The sequence below is a fragment of the Atractosteus spatula genome, chromosome 3 (assembly GCF_055471065.1).
Source record: "Atractosteus spatula isolate fAtrSpa1 chromosome 3, fAtrSpa1.hap1, whole genome shotgun sequence".
NCBI classification, from domain to species: domain Eukaryota; kingdom Metazoa; phylum Chordata; class Actinopteri; order Semionotiformes; family Lepisosteidae; genus Atractosteus; species Atractosteus spatula.
Window position 1 is genome coordinate 57,343,655 of NC_142708.1, and position 21,250 is coordinate 57,364,904.

Genomic DNA, 21,250 nt, shown 5'->3' on the forward strand with positions numbered 1-21,250 from the left:
ACTGTCACCACCGCAAAAACACAGAAGACAATACGGTGTTTATGACATTGTGGGTATTAAGAGTCATGAAATAGTATATACAGACCTGGAGAGGTCAGTTCCTTATTTCATACTATTAAAATCTTACAAATGCAGTGCAGATTAATTTCTTAATTTATCACATTGATGCATTCTGTTTTCAATTTCATCACAACGTTTCTATGGATTTTTACCACATTAACACTTTTACTATAGAAATTATGGAAACCAGCACTGATGCATATTTTAATAGAAAGCTATAAGCACAACATGACCAACATCAATATCTACTTTCAACATTTCTTATAACCAGGATGAAAGAAAAATATTGTCTGGGATGGCAGAATAAAACGTAATTCCATTCAGTACTCAAATTTCAGAGTACGGAAAAACAGGAAGGCATGTAAGCAATAGTGTAGAGACAGGAACCAATCTTTAATTTCAATATCAATACTGGTAGTGGCAATTTGGCTAATCAAAAGGAATATTTTTAATGGTAGTTTATAAAGCTTTGTAATGGCAGAAATCACTGACACTTAAGCAGCATGGTGAGAGAATAGAACAGAGATAACTGAAGAGTTTGACCACTTGCAAGCTGAGCATCGTTACAGCACTATACTGAACATGGCACTGATGCCATGCCTTCGTCCCTGAGTTGTAATGTTGTACCTCACAACTTAGAAGTTGTAAAAGTTACCTTGGCTTTACAGACAGCTTATTTTGTATTTTTTCTACACATTTTACCACTACTGTTTCCAGCTTTATTTAGAATTCAAAAGTCTAATGCTTCAAAATTCAGTCTTATCTGAAAATTAAAGAGCAAATTAAGAATTTAGAAGACAATTCAAAAACAGATGTTCTTTATATGTGACCTAAGATTGCGTTTTTTCCCCTGCATGTGAAGTGAAAAGGTTAAGTCAGGCATCGCTTCACTCCCAGTTAAAATGTATGCTTCTGGCTACATCCACAGAGGAACCACCACTTTACTTTTGGGACTGGAGAGTGAAAAACATGCAGTAGGAGTAAAAGTTACCTGGACAGGACCAGATTTAACCTGACCTTCCTGTATCTAGTTTCGTGACTGTCTGCATATTAGGTTCACTCAGTGCAAGCAGGGCTCTTACAAACATGCAGGTGTCAGCGATGCAAAATTTAGACTGAATTAGACAAGAGGGTGCAGAGAAACACCATTGCAGAACTCGGCAGTCAAGGCTCTTTACAAAATTTTACAGAGCACAACTAAGTACGTACATATTTGAGCAAATAAAACAGCAGAAAATTCTCTAAGAAAAGTCAGAAACCAAAGAAAACCATTCCCATCCATTCTAGAAGTGAGGTTTTAAACTCTGCTTTGGAATTTATGCACCACCCCACACTGTAACTCAAAGTTCATGTGTATACAATCTAGACTACAATACCAGTTGACAGTATATTTGTTGAAAACACTGACAGAAACCAATCGTTCATACTGGTGCAACTTAAACGAGCAGTAAAATCGAAGAATCTCTAGCAGGCAAAAAAGGGTTTAATGGAAACTCTAGGAATAAGGTCACATGAAAAAATCCAGTTTTGTCTTTTATCAATTCTCTGTGTTCTAAATGTTGCTTTTTTAAGTAGATCCAAAAATATCTGAAAAAAATTCAAGTCACTGTCAAAAATCTGCTCAGTTTTCTGCAAGTTACCATCCTGGATTAGCAGAATCTGCTTTCCTGCTAATATAGATCTTTTTTGATTTGACTCATAAAGAGTTCCATTCAAGTTCTTTTGAAAGAAATTCTACATTTCAGCTATAGTATATACATCAACTGAAATGTTTTAGCTGAACTATAGAAAGGTTTACATAATTTTAAATTGTTAATTGTGGATCTATGAACTTATATTTATGACTTCTCATTTTAAAAAATTGCAATGCAAATGTACAGAATTGTGTTGAAACCTGAAAATAGCACTGATTTAGAAAACAAAATAACTAACCACCAGTTGTTAATTTTAAATGCTGCTTTGGGACTTCTCAATAGTAATTCACAGAATTCATTAGATGTAATACCTGCTTACATAACATCTACTGTATGTCTGCTTCATTCTTTCTAGAATTCACCATAGCTTTGTAAGCTACGTGTATGGACAGTGGTTAACAAATTTTGTTATAATGGACAATTTCTATAAGAAAATCTGACTGAATTATAACAGCATAACACACAGGAGAAAACAAATCCTTAACAAAACATTTGCAAACATTCTTGAAAACGTCACGTACATCTTTGATCAAACATACCAAGAAAAATAATTTGAACTTAAAATTTTACAATTGTCTCTACCAATATTCTTTAAGTACAATAATTTAACTTTTGAGAAAAAAAATTAAAAATTGACATCATTCACACAATTCTTTTTTTAGATTTTTCCACAGATAAACAGGGGTTTTCATCAAAAGAACTTCTTGGCAGCTGCTTCTTGTCGACTTCTGCAAAAAAAATATATGCATAAACATGTACAGCTCAGCAGCTTCTTTGTTTAACAACCATTTTCATTAGTTAATGATGAAGTATCAAATCTTTTGTCTCCCATAATACAAATTCTATTATTTTCATGACATAAGAAAAGCTACTGTTCACTTCACAATAAGGAAAGGCCTGGCCAGCATATAGGTGAAGTAGTATAACAAGTAAAACTGTTGGAATATATGAATCTTTCAGAGTTTATCCTTTATAAATTAAGAGATTTGCCTGTCTGCAGCCACTTGAGTGCACTGCGATTAAGCCCGTTTAGAGGACCAGGGCAGGACTCATTAAGCATCTTTTCAAATTTCCCTGTGTTCGTTCACAAGTCGGAACAGCAGAAAAGGTCCCTATTATGAATATAGGTGAGGCCTCAGCCTCCAGACATTGCTGGTTTGAATCTGGAACAAATCTTGAGCTATCCATGATCATGTTAGGATCTCCCCAGCTGTAGCCAACAATTAGATGAGTGTAGCAGAGATTTGATATTTTAATTACATTTTATATACAATATTTCTAATTCCCTTTCAATACATAGCCTACCATGGGGTAGGTCTTGTATAGAAATATGCAGGACATACTCACCTGTACATTATGTAACCAATGAACAAGACCGTCTGAGCCGCAACAAACATGATGAAGTGAGCAGTGGAAAGGCATGATGGGAATGGAGGAACGTCTGGGCATTTAGTCTTTTCACCTGGCCCCTACATACAAAAAGAATAAATCACTATAGATAAGTACAAAATAATACTTTATATAGCATAGGGCAATTTTCAAATGCACGAATAAAAGTAAAAGCACAATAAACATATCAAAATTAACATTTGAAAACAAAGGACAGAAACCATAACCAACATCATAAATCAAGTTTCATCTGCAAGTTGTGCTTCAGGCAGATACGTTTTGTCCTTTCCCAGAAATACAGTATCTACAGTACCCATGTTTTTCAAAATAACGTGCCTAGATCTGAATATGCACTTACCCCATTACGCTGTATTAAATGGTCAAGGTCTCTTTTCACCAAATGAATGTGCTCCTTAATGTCATTGAAGTGCTGGACAGTCTCATAGGTTCCTGCTGAGTTCCCTTGGTTATGGACAGAGCCCACTTGTCTCATTGTATCCGACAACGTACTCCTGAAACATAATTGTACAGCTCTGTAAAAAAAACTCACAAATTTAAAGTGACATTATTCTATAACTTGCATTTTCTTTGTCAAAGATGGAACAATAGTTAAGTGATAGTGGAGCACAGAGTCAGTTTTGATAACCTACCGTTTCACAGTATACCATGTTATAAAATAAAGACATCTATAGTTCTTATTAACACATCCGTAATGCAAATTAAAATTTAGTTAGTTTAGTTAAAATGTGAATGAAAATATTAATTTTGTACATATAGAACTGAAAAAAATATTATTCATATCATCATATTCAACATTGTTCAAACAACAATATGCTGAGAATATATGCCTTCGCCTTTTCCTTCTCTGCATAAATCCTTAGCACGCCTCAGATAAAATTTTTAGGATAGAGGATCCAATATTTATCAAGATTAAACACGTCACACCAGATACCAGGCAAAGTTCCAGTGGTTATCTGAGCCACAACTGTTTCTTACTCTATCAGTATAAAATCAAAATAAAGCAAATGCCATTTCCATCTAGATATGGTAAAATATACAACACTAATGATTTTCAGGAATAAAACTGAATACATCGCTACCATCACAATATGAATATGAAACAGCATCAGAATGCTGTTTATTGATTACAGCTCAGCATTCAATACCATAGTGCCCTCAAAGCTTGTCATCAAGCTCCAGGACCTGGGACTGAACACCTCCCTCTGTAACTGGATCCTGGACTTCTTGACAGAACGTCCACAGATGGTGAGGGTGGGCACCAACATATCCTCTACCCTGACTCTAAACACTGGAGCCCTACAAGGCTGTGTGCTTAGCCCTGTTCTCTACTCCTTATTTACCCATGATTGTGTCGCCAGGCATAACTCAAACTCCATCATTAAGTTTGCGGACGATACAACAGTCATCGGCATGATCACAGATGGTGAAGAGTCTGCGTACAGGGAGGAGGTTGAAACCCTGGCAGCATGGTGCCAGGAGAACGAACCTCTCTCTGAACATAAGTAATACTAAGGAGATGATTGTGGACTATATAAAACACCAGGGAGGAGATCACACACCTATCTACATCAGTGGGACTGCAGTGGAGAGGGTCAGCAGTTTTAAGTTCCTGGGAGTCAACATCTCAGAGGACTTAACCTGGACCCACCACACCAACACCGTGGTCAAAACAGCACGGCAGCGCCTATTCTTTCTCTGTAGGCTAAAGAGGTTTGGCATGCCATCACATATCCAGGCCAACTTCTACAGGTGCACTATTGAGAGCATCCTGACTGGTTGCATCACTGCCTGGTATGGGAACTGCTCCGCCCGGGATAGCAAAGTACTGCAGAGGGTGGTGAAGGCAGCGCAGCTCATTACCAGCTGTGAGCTACCAAACATCCAGGATATCTACTCAGCTAGATGTCTGAAGAAGGCCAGGTCCATTCTCAAGGACCCCAGTCATCCCAGTCACAAACTGTTTTCCCTCCTACCGTCTGGTAAATGGTACCAAAGCATTCGGTCCAAGTCCAACAGACTACAGAACAGCTTCTACCTCCAGGCAATAAGACTGCTAAATAGCCAACCTGCAGCTCCTTTAGCAAATCACCTGTAATGGCTAAACAGTTTTACCTGTATTCAGCATAACCGCACTACTTGTATATATTGCATACACCATGGACACATAGCAGCTCTACTCATATTGAGTTTTATTCCATTTCTATTACATCTATTATTATGTAACCTTATTTTCATAACCTCAATTTTGTGATTTTTGTGTTTTTGTGATTTTTATGATTTCTGTGATTCTTGTGATTTTTGTGAGCTCGCGGAAAAGACTTTTCATTGCCAGCAACTACTGCTGCACGCTGTATTGTTGTGCATTTGATAAATAAACTTTGATTTGATGAAATTTGCATTCTTCCACGCAGTGAAAATAATTCCAATTCCTGCATATTATTTATGCAAAAATCCTGGAGAAAACCTCTAACTTTGAGAAATGTTTGTCATATCTTTTCTAAATTGATAATGAAGACTTTTAGGCATTATTTCTGATCACAACTGAAATTGCTCTGCAACAGCATTACATTATACTGCAGTGGTGTATTTGTAATTTCATCACAATGTAACAGTGCTTGTGAAGCCAGTAGATGTAGGCTCTGAGCATGGATTAATTATTACCTCACCACTTAACAAGCAATATTAAGTCTTAGAAACTGGCATTAGGTCTGGTTGTGGCACTTCAAGTAAACGGACTTGGAATCACTACAGAACTTCCTTATAAAACCTATATTTTAAAGCTTTATGCTACAGCTTGAAGTCTGTGCCTTCCTTAATCTTTTGATCCTTTTCTTCTCCAGCTCTCAAATGGCCATGCTCCTCTTAAAAATCTTACAGTTAAAGTCAGTGCTAGTGACAAGATAAACATGATTGTTAAATTAATCCTTTCTCAAGACACATGCTCCGTCAGTAAATATTTTTTAATTAGTATCTCCTACTTACTTTAAGGTTTCTCCTCTGTTTTAAAGAAGATTAGTGAGACATTTCTCATGTGGCTTTTAATCCCTACCCTACTAATAAAGTAATCACACAATCATGATTTTGATCTTTGAACGATTGTCTCCTGTTAATCTGTCTTGAATCCTGCAGAATATTTCATTTGGGTCTTCTTAACCCTACAAAGAACAATCAGATCTATTAAGTTGGCATTCTGTTCTGATCTTGACATCTGTTAAAATAAAATGGGATGTCTTATGTTTTAATCACAGCTAGACATTACAAATTAAATATATAAAATACAACAATACTTCAGAATTTCACTTTATCGATTCCTGCAGTAGTTCTTACACTTACATTATACAGCATCTGTTTTCGTCTTGAATATATCAGTATTTCACTGCAATTTTGTTATTTCTACATAACATTATAAATACACAAATACACTACAGCTCAGTATATGATTCCAGGCATTAAAACTTCAGTCTGATTTTTAACCATTTAGATAGCCTTGTGTTCCTTAAGAATATAATCGCATATTTGGAAAGAAACCTTAATACATCACTCCTGCTTATTTTCTCCTGTGGAAAAAAAATAATTATTTTTTATATAGCACCATGAACGGTAAATATACCCTTTAATTATTTTAATCACTCTCAACTTGCCTTCACATTTCCTTTTAAAATCCACACTGTATCCTCTTAAATTACAAAATTACTTGATAGGTCTCTGCCTGCATTTGCAAACTGCAATTATTGCATTAACATCTAATTTTGAATACAACATAAGTAGACCAGCATTCCTTTTAGTTTTTACTAAAATACACCACCAGTTATGCAAGAAAAAGTTTAAAGCATGCAAGCCTCTTCACTTTTAAAGTTCAGAAAGAATACAAAAGAATTACCAAACAATTAAAGTAAGAGTAGTGCTGTAAAGGCATTTGGATTATCCTGTTCTGTTTGTGGTAACTGTTTTGTTCAAATGTGCTGAATTAAGACCCTTTCATTATTACTAGACTTACAGGGGTATTGCAATACTATTTTTATAATTCGAGGTTAGAAAGAATCAGCACTGATAAATGCATTCAAAACCACAATAAAAGTAAAATGTAAATTGGATGTTTTACACATTACTGTGTACATCACAAAACAGACAAAGTTTCCAGGTATGCGCAGCACCATATTCTGTGATTCAGAATGAGGCAACAAAACTTCCTGTCATGTGAGGTGGCCATATTATATTATAAACAAGCAGCAGGCTTGTGAATACATATCTTTTAATCCAGTAGAAAAATTGCTCTTGACTTTGAGATTTTTTTGCTGATAAATACTACTTACTTGCTAATTCTGCATGCAGATCATGTTGGAACATTTCTGCAGTGAAATGTCAGCCACACAACCTTTACTTATTTGCTTATACATCGCATTACATTAGTCATTATGGTGACTAGTGAGTAGGAAGAGCCGTTCTACATCACAATTCGCACAAACTTCCACTCTCACCCGTGGCAAGAACAGGAGTTTGCAACGACATTGGGACCATACGGTACTTAAACAAAGTTAATGATTTTGTGCTTAATTTGAAATTTGTACATTGTTTTGTACCATCAATAAATGGATTTTGTTACCGAAATTTAACAGCCAGTCTAAGAAATTAGGATTGCAGTTCCCCTTTAACACAACCAGAATCACTACTCACTTAAAACAGTTCAAATGAGATGTAAAGGTTGCCTTACTACTGGGGAATGTTAAGTTAAGTAATCACTCATAATTTTTAAAAAGTCACATCAACTGGATGTTGGGGAAAAAAATGGATCCTCTTTACACGTAGTCAGTTAACTACATTTTAATACTATGCAATTTTTATTTATTTTTTTTCTGTAATTTATATAAAAGCCTTAATAAAAATAACTATTGTGAAGACTCGGTAATTACTGCCAGGTAAACTTGCATGATGCCATACAAATCATGTATATCTTAATAAATGAAGATTACTCTCTCCAATTAAAAAAAGTAATTTTAGAATTACAAGACAATGATTACAATTTTGTATAAAGAAAAGAAAAATGGGGAATTCCAAGACATGTAGAAAATGTACGAATCAACTACCACCTTGGAATAAGTTCTTAAAATGAGAGTAAATCAATCTTCTGGGGAGTTTAAAAAGTGGATTTTCTTTAAAATGTAGCCGTGTAATACATGAACAAGTGCTTGAAGGATAACTTGGATTACTAAGATGAAATTGAAATTATTTAAAAACTTCAACTAGAGTTATTTAAGGAAAGAACATTGAAAAGACTTGTAAGCATTTTCTCATACAATCAAAGGAATGTTCACTGAGAAAGTCCTTTGGTTAACCAAAGTTACTTTGGCGTATTAAAAAAAAGAAAATCTAATCTTCTTAATAAAAAGCACATCTTAAAATTAAGATCATGTTTCTGATGAAATTACATTTTCTTACGCTGTATTATTGCTGCCAGGAGGAATGTTTTTTTTCTCTTTTTCAAAATGTAAGATGATTAGAAATTTTAAGACTACCGACAAAGGAAATTGATTGGAGAAAATAAGTATGTACTCCTCTGGGAATAAAGTATCAAGAAAGCAATCAGATGATGCTCATGTTCTTGTATATAGAATGGATAGAATTTAAAAAGAGGGAGTAATCCTTCAAGTATATTTACAGCACTAAGATGTGACCTTCAGACTTCTGACTCTCACTGCTTTGTGTAAAAAGAAAAACATCCCAAAGCTGGGCACATGACCAAAACAAAATCTAATCTATTTCCTTAGCAAAAAAAACTTAAAAAGAATATTAGAAATAAAGCTCTCTTAAATAAGCAAGTGAACATTTATTAAATGGTCTAGTCTTTATCTACTGGAAAGGACCTACTTAACATTAAAGAGACAAATCTCAATCACCACAATAAAACCTAAGCTTAGGGAACTGAGATTGAGAAACAATCACAAACAAAAGTATGAAAGGACTTTATGTATCATGAACTAGACAAAGAAATGAACTATAATCACAATTCAATATCACAAAAATGTAATCGCTTAAGATGTGATTAGTTTGTCAAGCTCGAATTTTGTGTGTGCAGTCTATAGTAAATTATCATCTAACAACATTTACAGCTCTCAATTCAATTGTTTTGTTTTGTCAACAAGTGTTGCTGTGAAAATTAATGAGATGTATTATGCAAGACTCAGTACAAGAGCCTATAGATAACTAACACCAATGCAACATATCTAACATTATGTAGACTGGAACTGAAGAAAAGCAACAAAGCTGCTGCAAAGCTGTCAAATAACATTTTACGTTGTTTTTATAAGCACTACTAAATTAAAATGAACATCCGCCAGAAAAATTGTAGCTTTTTTCATGTGCATTTGTTTAAATCCCTACATGACCCAGGCACGTTGAAGAAACTTGTATTTTACAAGACACACCTTTCAGGATAATGTTATATAAATTTTAAGAGCTGTTGTTACAGACTAGGGGAATGTCAATATTAATTAGCTTTAGCAGTTTCACAACAACAAAAAGCAAACTGTCTGAACACAACACAACACTGTATGCAAAGTTAACATCCACAGACTCCCCAAGTTGATTTTATATGTACAGAGCAATAGGCCAGCCTTGAGTAAAACACGTTCACACAATGTAGAAACAGAAGAAATTTAAACCTTCTTGCACCAATTACAATCAAACATTAATGTACTAAAACCTCAATATTTGCCAGTTCAATTTTCGGGATTTCAAGCAAAATCTTCAGTGTTCACTCTTTCCACATTCGCAGACCAAATTTATCTATTTGTGGGCTGCACAGCAGGAGATCAGTATTTCACTTGACCTGCATCAGTCTCTGTTAACACAGTTATGTCTTAACTACAAAGAGTTAATGTTTATGTAGCAATAGATCATGGGTTATTTTTTACTCAGTTTCATTTAGAAAATCCATGTTCCCATTAGTTATCACAGTCTCAGTTCTTATATATTTTGTGGAAAAGGATATGAAAAGAAATAAGAGAACTGGACAAATTGCAGGAGTAATACAGTTGGCAGAGAGGGGCTAGAGTAAGTACACAATTTAATTTCTTGTCTATTTGTGTGCGGTAATAAAATTTATTACAGTCCAGTAACATTGCATTTCTAATAGTAATAAAAACAAGATGCAAAATCAAGAAAAAGCACTCTACTAAGAATGAAAAAAAAAACTCTAATAATAGGTAATAATAATAAAAATTCCTTATGCTTATATATAGAGCTTTTCAGGACACTCTACTCATAGCGCATTATAGGTAATGGGGACTCCCATCCACTACTATCAACACGTAGGCCCCACCTGGATGATGCACTTTGCAGCGGCCAAAGTGCGCCAGTACTCTCACCACATATCAGCTATCAGTAGGAAGGAGAAGAGAGTAATGAATCCAATTGAGATTTGGATTTTAAGGAGGCCATGACTGGTAAAAGCTAAGGGTACATTTAGCCAGGATGCTGGAGTAAGACCCCTACTCTTTTCGAGAAAAATCCTAGCATTTTTAATGACCACAAAGAGTCAGGACCTTGGTTTTACGTCTCATCCGAAGGATGGCCCCCTTTTAAAAAAATACTGTAAAAAAAGTTGTAATAAGCTTTTTCTAATATAAAAGCTTTAATATCATCACAGTGATCTAATTTGTTTGCACATGCAACTTGAATTATAGGGGGAATACAACACTAAGTTTCCAGCTCATTAGAACTACTTACTACCAATAAATAATAATACTGTTTCTGAAATCATTAACAGTTCTTACAAAAACTTTTAAAAACTGGCATAGGAAAAGCTTATTTTGCAAGCTGTGGATGAATACCTTATTTTCTTCAAGAGGTATTATACTCCACATTTTTGAATTCATGCATGAATTCATTCGCTGAAACCTCAAGGTACCTAACCCTCTCAAATACCAAGATTTTCTGATAACAGCATACTACATGGAAAAACGGACAAAAATGGAAAACGCAAAAATTGTAAATTAATAAAACTGACAATTAAAAACAAATGTATTTCCTCATCTTGCATAATAATAAAGAGCATATATACAAATAACTAAAGTCTCAGTACTTTAGCAACATTATAAAACCATATCACTATGAAATCCATATTAACTGAAAAGGACAGATGTTACTTGGTTTTTTAAGTTTACATATCTATATAGTCTTAAATTGTACTACCTGCATGCTTTAATATATATGTGCTTTATTACAATACCATTTGAGCTGCATGTTTATTTCACAATCATGTTAACCAGAGCAAAAAGAACAAACATGTTATTGACAATGGGTCGTAAACAGCTGCAAAGTGATGTTACATTTGGTGGAAGAATTGAAAATCTCATATATAATCAGGATTAGCCGAGTCAAAAGCAGTGTTACAAGATTTTAATTTGAGTCCATTGGTAAACACAAAAGCACAACATGTAACCTGTATCTGTTCAATATTTAATCTGTATTAGACCATAACTCATCCGAAATGCTGTTGCTAAGCTATCAAGTGGGACGAAACACAATTTCTAGACAGGAGCTAAGGGATGCATCTACATATAGTTACTCAGAATTTACAAGAAGGTTAGTCAATTTAAATTTGTCTCCTATAAATTAGAAATTAATACAGTATATTTAATTTCTAAAATTAATCTTTCTTTCTTTAAATGAAAAATAATTTTAAATCGTGTATGAACTCTAAATGCAGCTATTAAATGAATTTTTTTAACACACTTGTTTCTGTTATTATGCATAAAATAAAAGCAGCAGCCCACAGAGTATTGGTGCAGTTATTGATCAGAAGTGAAAAATGAAAAATAGTAGGAGGAGAAGTTTGTTTTTCTTTACCTGATCTCATTTAGGCTTTTCATCACTTCCTGTTGCGTTGTAACTATTGTGTCAAGTTCTTGAGTGGGAATCTTGAAAAAAATTGATATGTACAATAGGCATTTAAGTAAAACAAATGATTTAATATTCAAACACATTTGATAAGTGTATAATACCTGCATCACAGTGTCTATCAGATTGTTTCCATATTAAAAAAAGAGAATCTCACTCTTCAGGAGGCTATACTCACTAAATCTTATGATATTAAAATGTCTTGCTGTCTTATCAGGAAGCCTCCACCATTTTATTATTTTTTGCAACAAAGTATCGCTTTTGCATAAACTAAAAGTAGGACAGAAGAGAAGAACAGGGGAAAAAACAAAGCCTCTCTACCCCGTGGGAATACAGTAGGAATCTATAAAGACGTTAAAAGTTTGTGCATGACAACACATTAACTGTGCGTACCTGTCCTGGCTGTCCCTGCGCTCCCCTTCGGCTGATCTCATCAGTGACCACAGACACATATCGCCTCTGCTCATCCAGAATCATGCTTAGCTGACGGTGCAACTGCTTGATCTCCAGATGGATCCTGTTTTGGCCTTCAAACACCTGCCGGATCTCTCTGTCATTCACACTCTCGTACAGATCCTCTACTGAAAAAACATTGTCGTGGCAACGCACGACAATTCTCTTTTTAAAAACTGGCATAGGAAAACAAACTATGCATGAGGTAGCATTGTTCAGTGATGAATAATTTTAAACCAGACACTTCTGTATAAATGTAAAGATCATCTTTTTGAATATATCTGACATACTTAAAGCAACTTCTGTATGCAATTTGTTGGTCAGTCATTCAATTGGACAATTAAGTGTTTGAAATACAAAAAATAAATAAGGATTTATTAATCATTAAACATACATATAAATCTTTGCTGGCTGAACAACAACAGTTTCACAATAAAAGACTAACAGTCGCTAGGAAATGCATCCCAATATAAAAATCTGATGAACTGCTCACAATACCATCAAAGTAAGAACAATGAAATTCCACCACTGTGATCTACAGATCAACGCCACATAATCATGTATAAAAACCATACTTTAAATTATAACCATTCATTCTAATAATTTAAATTTTACATTGAGCTACAGTTCAATAAGAATTGAACTGGATTAGCAAAATATAAAGGTTCTGGTTGGACCAACATTCTGCAAATGAGCAAAATAAAAAAGCCACTGTTTGAGTAACACTGGAATAAACAGCAAAGGCAGTCCACACAGCAAATCAAAGTACTGACCAGGTTCTCCTTGGACATCTGGATGTTCTTTCTGAAATTCTTCCTTCTTCTTGTCAAGCTCCTGTCGAAAGCTTTCGAACTCCTCTTGATACTTGTCCTTTTCTTCTTTGGGAATTTCAGCTTCTGGGGGAGGCTTAAAGAATTAAATGAAAACATAAAACATTCAACAAGTGCCTTTTAAATGACTGAAAAACTGCAAGTTTTAGTCCTCTTTCCATTGAGGAGAATTCAAAAGGATATATAACATTCAAAATAATCTGGAGGTTTACTATCTAGATGCAAATCTTGTTTTGAAAGATCATTGCAAAGCTAGATTTCTGAAAAACGCTTGAATAGTGATACAAAAACTGTAATTTCTGAAAATTGAGCATTCATTCAACAGCATTCCTCCTCAGTTTTCAATAAGCTCTAATTTAAAGAATTGTATTTTGGGGAACTAAAACCAAATTCAAACTAAATCATTAATCTGAGGAATAATTTTCATTATTTTTTGTTATACACTGTAGATTATAAAGGCATTGTTGTTGTAATATCTTATAAGTATTTCTAAACTATAAAAACTAGGGTGCAGAATAGGGTTTCGGAGATTGATTGTTTATCTTGATTCTAATTGGTTTAGAATGGTTTTATGGTTCTTATCTTGATTCTAAATCAGGTTTCACAAACAGCATCAATGCTACAACAGTTTCCTACGGTATACCATGCTGTATTGTCCTAAAACAAATTCTGTCATTGTTTTTGTCACCCTCATTTTTCTGACTGACTTTTAAAGACAATACCGGTTTTTGTCCTGGTTCTGTTAATCTGAATGTCAAGAAGGATAGCACATCATGATCATCTGAAAAAAAAGAAACAGATTTAAGCTACTGTACAGGCAATAGAAAAATCAGTCATTATTCATTTGTCTCAGATTTTATCACTGAATTAACACACCCTAAAGGACAATGAGTCCTTCAATGAGAAACTGGAAACTTACCAGCCAGCCCTCCTGTAGCTGCTGAAATCCCAAAATGCCCTTCCTTTGGAATATACATATTTTCAATTTTGGCACAGAATTCATAATCATCCTTATCTGGAGTAAAGCCATTGTTTATCATAACCTGAAAAAAAGTTTTAAAAAATCAATATTGTAAAGTTTTGTATTTAGCAGTAAAATACAAGAAGCTGATACTGCTTTTTCTTTCTTGACACTGAAGAGCCCAACTGGATAGAGAAACAGAATAATGCCATGAGACAAAATACCAGCAGAAAATAACACTAAGTTTCAAGCAATTCCAGTTATTTCCAGTAATTTCAGCGAGGTGTATACAATGACTGTACAGTTAAGGACTCATTCTCTTAAGATTCTGTTTATGTGGTTCTTACCGTCAATGACTTCTGGTAGTATGTGATTTTGGCTCTGACTGGATAGGGCTTGTTTCGGAAGTCTCTCAGGCATGTTCCCAGGGCTTGAGTTGAACCATCACTATAGGATTAAAGTAAAAAACAAGACAGCACCAAAACAAAATTATCTATGATTTCATAAATTTAAGTAAAAAACTAAATGAAACAAAATGTACAATTCTGAACTGACAATGGCATTCTTATTCATCTTGCATGTCAATATATTCTCACTTATAACAGACGTATTTTTGCCATGAGCAAATCAGAAGCAAAAATACATTTATAATGTCTACATAAATGAATGTGACTAAACATTAAAAACATCCTCATAATTTACACTCCCTGTAGCACAGACAGGGTCCAGTTTCATAAAAGCTAAATCTCTTCCAGATTTAGTTTAATTTGTTTCTATTCAAACACCAATCTTTTAAATGGTAAAATTAAATGTTTGCTTATACCAGGGTACTGGTGGGAATTTCATAAATGTATTTCACCCCAAACACATAAGTGTGTTGCACATGCAAACATTACAGAAGTCAACTAACCCGTTTTCCATCTATTCAAATTAAGATGCAGAAATAAGGGCTGAAAACTGAAAACATTTGACTAAGGTAGCAAGAGCGTGCACTTCAACTTGAATAATGAGTCTTTGAAAAAGTTCTTCAGGATCAACTAACTTATTCCTTTTTTTGTTTTGTTTTAAATAGCACTTTTCCCATCAGAAACAAACCCCTTCTGTATATGCCTCATCCACCACTGATGGAAAGCAAACACCAGCATGGTAGCCCCTTTACGTACCCAATAAGGTACAGAAGTGATAAATTACATTACCAGTTGAATCTGTTACTTGAGAGTAAACTTAATGCCTTTGTTAAATGTTTTTTCTCCCCCACAGTGTACTATAGGATAAATATACCAGGAAATTATGAATAAGGAAGTACCACAACATTGCAAACAGAGAAATACAATAAAATGACAAGTTTTCTAAAGTCATGTTTTATTTTTATAGCAATGCTGTCAACTGAAAGCCTAATAAAATTAGAGTTTTAATACATGTAAGGGCGAAAGACGTTTATTTAAAGTTTAAAACTATGCTAATATGAAATGAAAGCAAAACTTATATACTTACTTCTGATGATCATAAATTAGCTTTCCATTGTTTCCAACTATAAGAACAGCAGGGTTGTTTTTCTAAAATATAAAAATTAAGAAAATACACATTAATTGTAAGAGAAAGGGTACCAATTTAATTTCAAGCCTTGTTTTGTATTTCAGATTTGGGAAGAAAACCCATTTCCAATATACTGCTGGAAAGAAACCATTCAACATTAAGTCATTAGAGCATTAAGTGTTCATCCTGCATCATCACTAGACCACAGCTGTGCTAGCAACTGACAGGAAACACCTGTAATGACTCGGACGCAGTCAACAGTGTGTGACGACCCAATGGCAGGATTGTCAGACTCAGGAGGACCAACTGAAGGACAGCTACTGCACATTCAAATCGATGACAGATAACTGTGCAGGTACCCCTATGACTGTAACATTATATCATGCTAAGATCTGTGTAAGGCCACATCACTGACCAGTGGAAGTAGTTGACAGTGTAGTTGTACATGGTAATACCACAGTACAGTACATTCAATTCAATGCCATTGCTCCATCGACTGAAATGATTATTCAATGTACTTGAAAATGGTAAAACCTGTCCCCTAAAACAAGGGCTAGTCAAGACGTTCTGCTTCACCTTGGCATCAGCAGTTTGCATTCACAACAGTTTACCACTGATCCAACTATTCACTGGACTGCAGTCCATCCTATGGGATAAATCTGCAGGTTTGTCAGCATCTTAGGAAAATGAATGAAGTAACAAATCTGTGTGCTTTGCGGACACTTGTGATTACATTTATACTGCATGATTTTTAGTGAAGTAGTGAGTGTGAACCTCCAGGGACATGTGTACAACACCACTGTTTTTCCCAAGATTTGAGCCTTTTCATAAAGTATAAAGCTTTCTTTTGTGCTAAAATATTGACAATTGTAATAAATTATAATGGAGATGAGAGAGTGTTTACTGCTTTTTTACAGGTTTGTAATCAACTTCCGTTAGACAGCACCTAATTAGTCTTGTGTGTGTTATTTTCCTTTATGAAACTCATTTTCAAATTAGACTTTTTTTCAGTTTCACAAAGATATTACCACTATTCATAAGCTTATCGTATTAACTTTATTTAATGCTTGCTCATTTACTTAAATGTAACAAACAAATTTGACCATTTTACATCTAAACCTTTATATGAATTCTTTGTTTTATCAATATAATTCTGAAATTTATATATTTTATTTCAAGTTGCCCAAAGGAATTTATACATTTCCTATTTTTTTTAAATTAAAAAGTTCTTACTGCACTAACCTTCCCATCATTGTCAAAAGAATCAAAGAAAATTCCGAGCCCATTCCAAAGGTCAGCTGCTCCAAAGACTGGACCATCAAGCCCTTGCCCTGATGTGTACCAGATTGCCTGTTAGGAAAGAATGTCCATCATACATTTATAGCTTGAAATGCTCAACAATCTTCAGATTAAATGTCAGGGAGTTACTTACAAGCCCATCAGCTCCCAGCCGACCTCTGCCAGACACTCTGAATGTTACTTCCACCTCCCAGTTTTCAAATGCAGCTGTGTTTTTTGTCCACACAGACCCTTTCTGGCTTCTCAGAGATGGGGTGATTCGGATTTGATCTGAACTTGGGATGGCATCTGAAACATGTTGACCATATTGAATGAATGGTTTATCACAGTACTGACAGTGCACAGAACCATCTACATACCAAACAAAACCCCATGCCAAAAAAGTCAAACATGACAAACAATTTTCGCCCCATCTCCAGCTGACTCTTGCAAAGATTCTAGAGCACGCTGTTACAATTCAGCTAAATAACCACCTCAAAAAACCTTTTCGAATCCCTCCAATCTGGCTTCCGACAGCTTCAAAGCACATAAACTGCCCTGGTCAAAGTTACTAATGATGTTCTAATAACTTCTGATTCTGGTTCTCTTTCTATCCTTATTCTCTTGATCTCAGTGCTGATTTCAACAGTGTTGATCGTGATATCTTAATTTCTTATCCTGAGACTGTGTGGAGTTTCTGACACTGTTCTTAAATAGTTCAAGTCTTAGCTCACTGTCACTTTGTCTCTCTTGGCATATGTAGGTCGGAAATCTTACTCGTTAAGTGTGGTGTTCCTCAGGGCCCGATACTTGGCTCTCTACTTATCAATATTTACATGCTTCCACTCGGTTGCTTTTAAGATCAACTCTCACTTCTATGGTGAAGATACCCAAATCTACATCCATACCAAACCTGACACTGATGTGGCTGTCTCTATTCTCTCTAATTGTATTTTGCATAAAAATATGGATGACTCAAAATGTCCTTCATCTAAACTGTGACCAGACTGAAGTCATGCTTATTGGCACCTCCATCAACTTTGTAAAGTCAGTGCTGTAACCCTATCTGTGGAGGGTACTGTACTTGAACATCAGTCTAAATTGAAAAACTTGGGTGGGATATTTGATTTAGGCTTGATATTTGACCTATATGTGCAAGATATTGTCAAAAAAACATTCTTTCACCTCAGAAATGTCACCAGACTGTCGTACGTTATTGCTAACTGTTGCTGAAAAGCTTATCAATACATTTGTCTTCTCCAGAATTGATTACTGTAATGCTCTACTCGCTTTGGTTTTTAAATCCACATTGAACAAACTCAAGTATGTCCAAAATTCAGAAGCCAGAATCCTGAATAGGTCTAGTGCTAGTGATCATATTACTCCTATCCTGGAGTCCTTGCACTGGCTTCCAGTCAGGTTTCGTGTCAACTTCAAAATGCTACAGTATCTGTCCCCCAAACCCGTCTACACTCTATGGGTGACAGGGCCTTCTCCTGTTATGCCCCAAAGCTCTGGAACTCTTTCACTAAATATATCAGAGAGACACCTTCCCTAAACTCCTTCAAATCTAGACTCAAACCTTCTTCTTGAGAAAGGCCTTTACTCAACTAGCAGTAGGTTTATTCCATGCTGAAAGAGAAGAAAGAAAACACAATGTTTCGGCCTTGGAGGTGAAATGTTGTGTTTTCTTTCTTCTCTTTTCAGCATGGAATAGACCTATTACTTGTTCCTTTGCAGCCTACGCATGCTGATGCAGCTATCCACCTTTACTTAACTAGTTCTATTATTTACTGCTCTGCTCCTATTGCATTCAGTAACCACACTTACTGTCTCCTCTCATTGTGTATTTTCATTGTGCATATCTTGTGGATTTTTTATTGTTGTCATTCTGTAAAGCACTTTGAGAAGCCACCTTTAAAGGTGCTATATAAAATAAAAAGATTTGTCAACAAATAAGTACAATTTTATATTTAAGTATTTTAATGAACTGTTTTTCTTCAGTAAATTGTGTATGACCTTCAGCTTGTGCTACAGACAAACAAAACTGATTATACTACAGACTATTAGAAATAAGAGTTTTATTTAGAAATTAAAGGTAGTAAAAATCCTTGTTTGGCAAAGAAAGTATGAAAACGATCATTTCAGGCTGTCACTTCATCCAAGCACAATGATATTTTACCTGAGGAAGAAATACTTGTCACAGAGCAGATAAAGTGAACCTACATGGACTTTGACACTGTGCAGCCACACAATACTTTGAAGTAATGAACATGGATATTGAATAAAAATGTAAAACATAACAGAAATGCAAGAGCACTGACTCAACTAAAAGAAACAATGAAAAGGATAAATGCTCCGAAGTCATACCTCTTGCATACGGACTAATTTTTTAAATTTTGGTTTTAAAACTGACTGGTTTCCTTCTCTTCACCAGAGCTCTGTGCTGCTGCACAGCACGAAACGGCCTTTAACCCAAAGGTTTTAGACAGAAAGCCATACCAGCCTTTTATGTTGTAGACAGCTGCGAACTGAAAGAAAGCACTTTCTACTGGAGTGGCTGCCTGCAGATAAATGCTAATATGTCAGGTTAATCTAAGAAAAGACCTCAGACACTCCATTATAGAAGTAAGTTTACATAGAAAAATTAGCAATGTTTTCTGCCGTACATTTTCATAAAGTTACTTTTATCTAAGTGAAGTTCTGGAGAGTCCCACTCCAAAGAGAGCTGAACAAAACAAATAGTTTATCGTTAAGCACTACTGTAACTCATGCAAATCGAGAAAAAATAACTGCAGCGCTACTTCGCGGTAACAATAATACCATTACCATGCAAAGAAACAGTAGTGATTAATTCTACACTGAGAAGTTGAAAGAGTAAAGCACACAACGTCTCGGCTGGCAGTGTAGCCTTTTTCAAGTTTATGTATATTATGATCGCCATTACGGTTTCAGATTTCATCATCAAGAGAAATGCACATGTACTGCATGCAGAGGAAAATAAACACAAATTGCATTTAATGATTTCCAATACGTTCCAGCACGGATTTTTCCAATGACAGCAGATTGCACAGTGCGCAAACAAAAAGCCAACGACCTGTGTCATTTATATACCTGCACTTTTTATGACGGGAAAATTGTGTTTATTAGTCTGACTATATTTTGACTTACATATGAATACAGAAAAGGTACTGCTCGTGTAGTATGAATACTGCAAAAAAACTTACTTCCAGTGTGCACCCAAAAAGGAATAGTGCCGTCGCTCTGCGCAAGATGAGGTCCTTTGAAACTGTATTTGTATTCAAACCGGCGATGTGGCAAGTCTTGGGAGCTCTGAACAACGTCCGCAGAAACCAGGTGAAATATTAAAGTTAATATTAATAACCTAGCTGCTACAATCAAGCACTTTTCTATGGACACCGCCATCTTTCAGTCCCACTGCTGACGTAGCGCAGATTGTAGGGGATGTCGGGAATTCCAGCACAGCCAACAGGGCGCTTTCTCATTGGACTATAGCTGGATGGTGACGTACACACTAGTTGGGGTTTGGTGCGCTGTGGTGGGTAGGGGGAGAGTTCAGTTGAGTCGTGTACTGTATATATTATTTTACTATTGCCAGAGCATAAAAAATCTCAGTTAATAATTTGGAATCTAAAGATGTGTTACTTGTTGTTTGTAGGGTAACTTCTTGATTGATCCATCTCGTAAGAATTATATAGCAAGTTTGAATAACTTTTTTCATTTTTTTTTCGATGTACATGTTTTTAGATAAACTGACATAAAAAAAAGGTTTATGATTGCTAATTTGGTTACATTTGGTAATTAATCTATAAATTCCTTATGGCAAATAAGGATGACATAAAACTGTGTGATGACATAAAACTACAACTTTACCCCAAATCTCAGCCATTGCCTCTGTATTTAAGGATTGACTAATACCTAACTTTATCACATCTGTCCTAAACAGTTGCAGCCACAGCTATAGTCCAAAAACATAAGATGCTGTATGTGGTGGGGGTTGTACTGAGTTGCCTTTGAACAGCCTTAACTGAGTCCTTGCAGGACTGAGCTACTGTATGCTCATTATTGTACATACAATAATAAGCAGAAAGACATACAGCTAGTAGAGA

General features: G+C 35.2%; 1 protein-coding gene across 2 annotated transcripts; it reads right to left on the reverse strand.

Moving 5' to 3' along the window:
- Window positions 1-241: 241 nt before the first annotated feature.
- lman1 (lectin, mannose-binding, 1) lies at window positions 242-20,632 on the reverse strand. Of its 2 annotated transcripts, none has more exons than XM_088910381.1 (13): window positions 20,348-20,632; window positions 17,275-17,429; window positions 17,085-17,192; window positions 15,801-15,862; window positions 14,654-14,753; window positions 14,265-14,388; window positions 14,068-14,126; window positions 13,289-13,421; window positions 12,456-12,640; window positions 12,012-12,082; window positions 3,502-3,655; window positions 3,102-3,223; window positions 242-2,482 (listed from the first exon to the last, which is right to left on the reverse strand). In XM_088910381.1, the coding sequence occupies exons 1-13, from the start codon at window positions 20,544-20,546 to the stop codon at window positions 2,446-2,448; spliced, it is 1,509 nt and encodes a 502-aa protein (XP_088766507.1). In that variant the 5' UTR covers window positions 20,547-20,632; the 3' UTR covers window positions 242-2,445. The 2 variants fall into 2 exon arrangements, with proteins under 2 accessions (XP_088766507.1, XP_088766506.1); XM_088910380.1 differs by having other exon boundaries at window positions 12,456-12,643.
- Window positions 20,633-21,250: the final 618 nt, after the last annotated feature.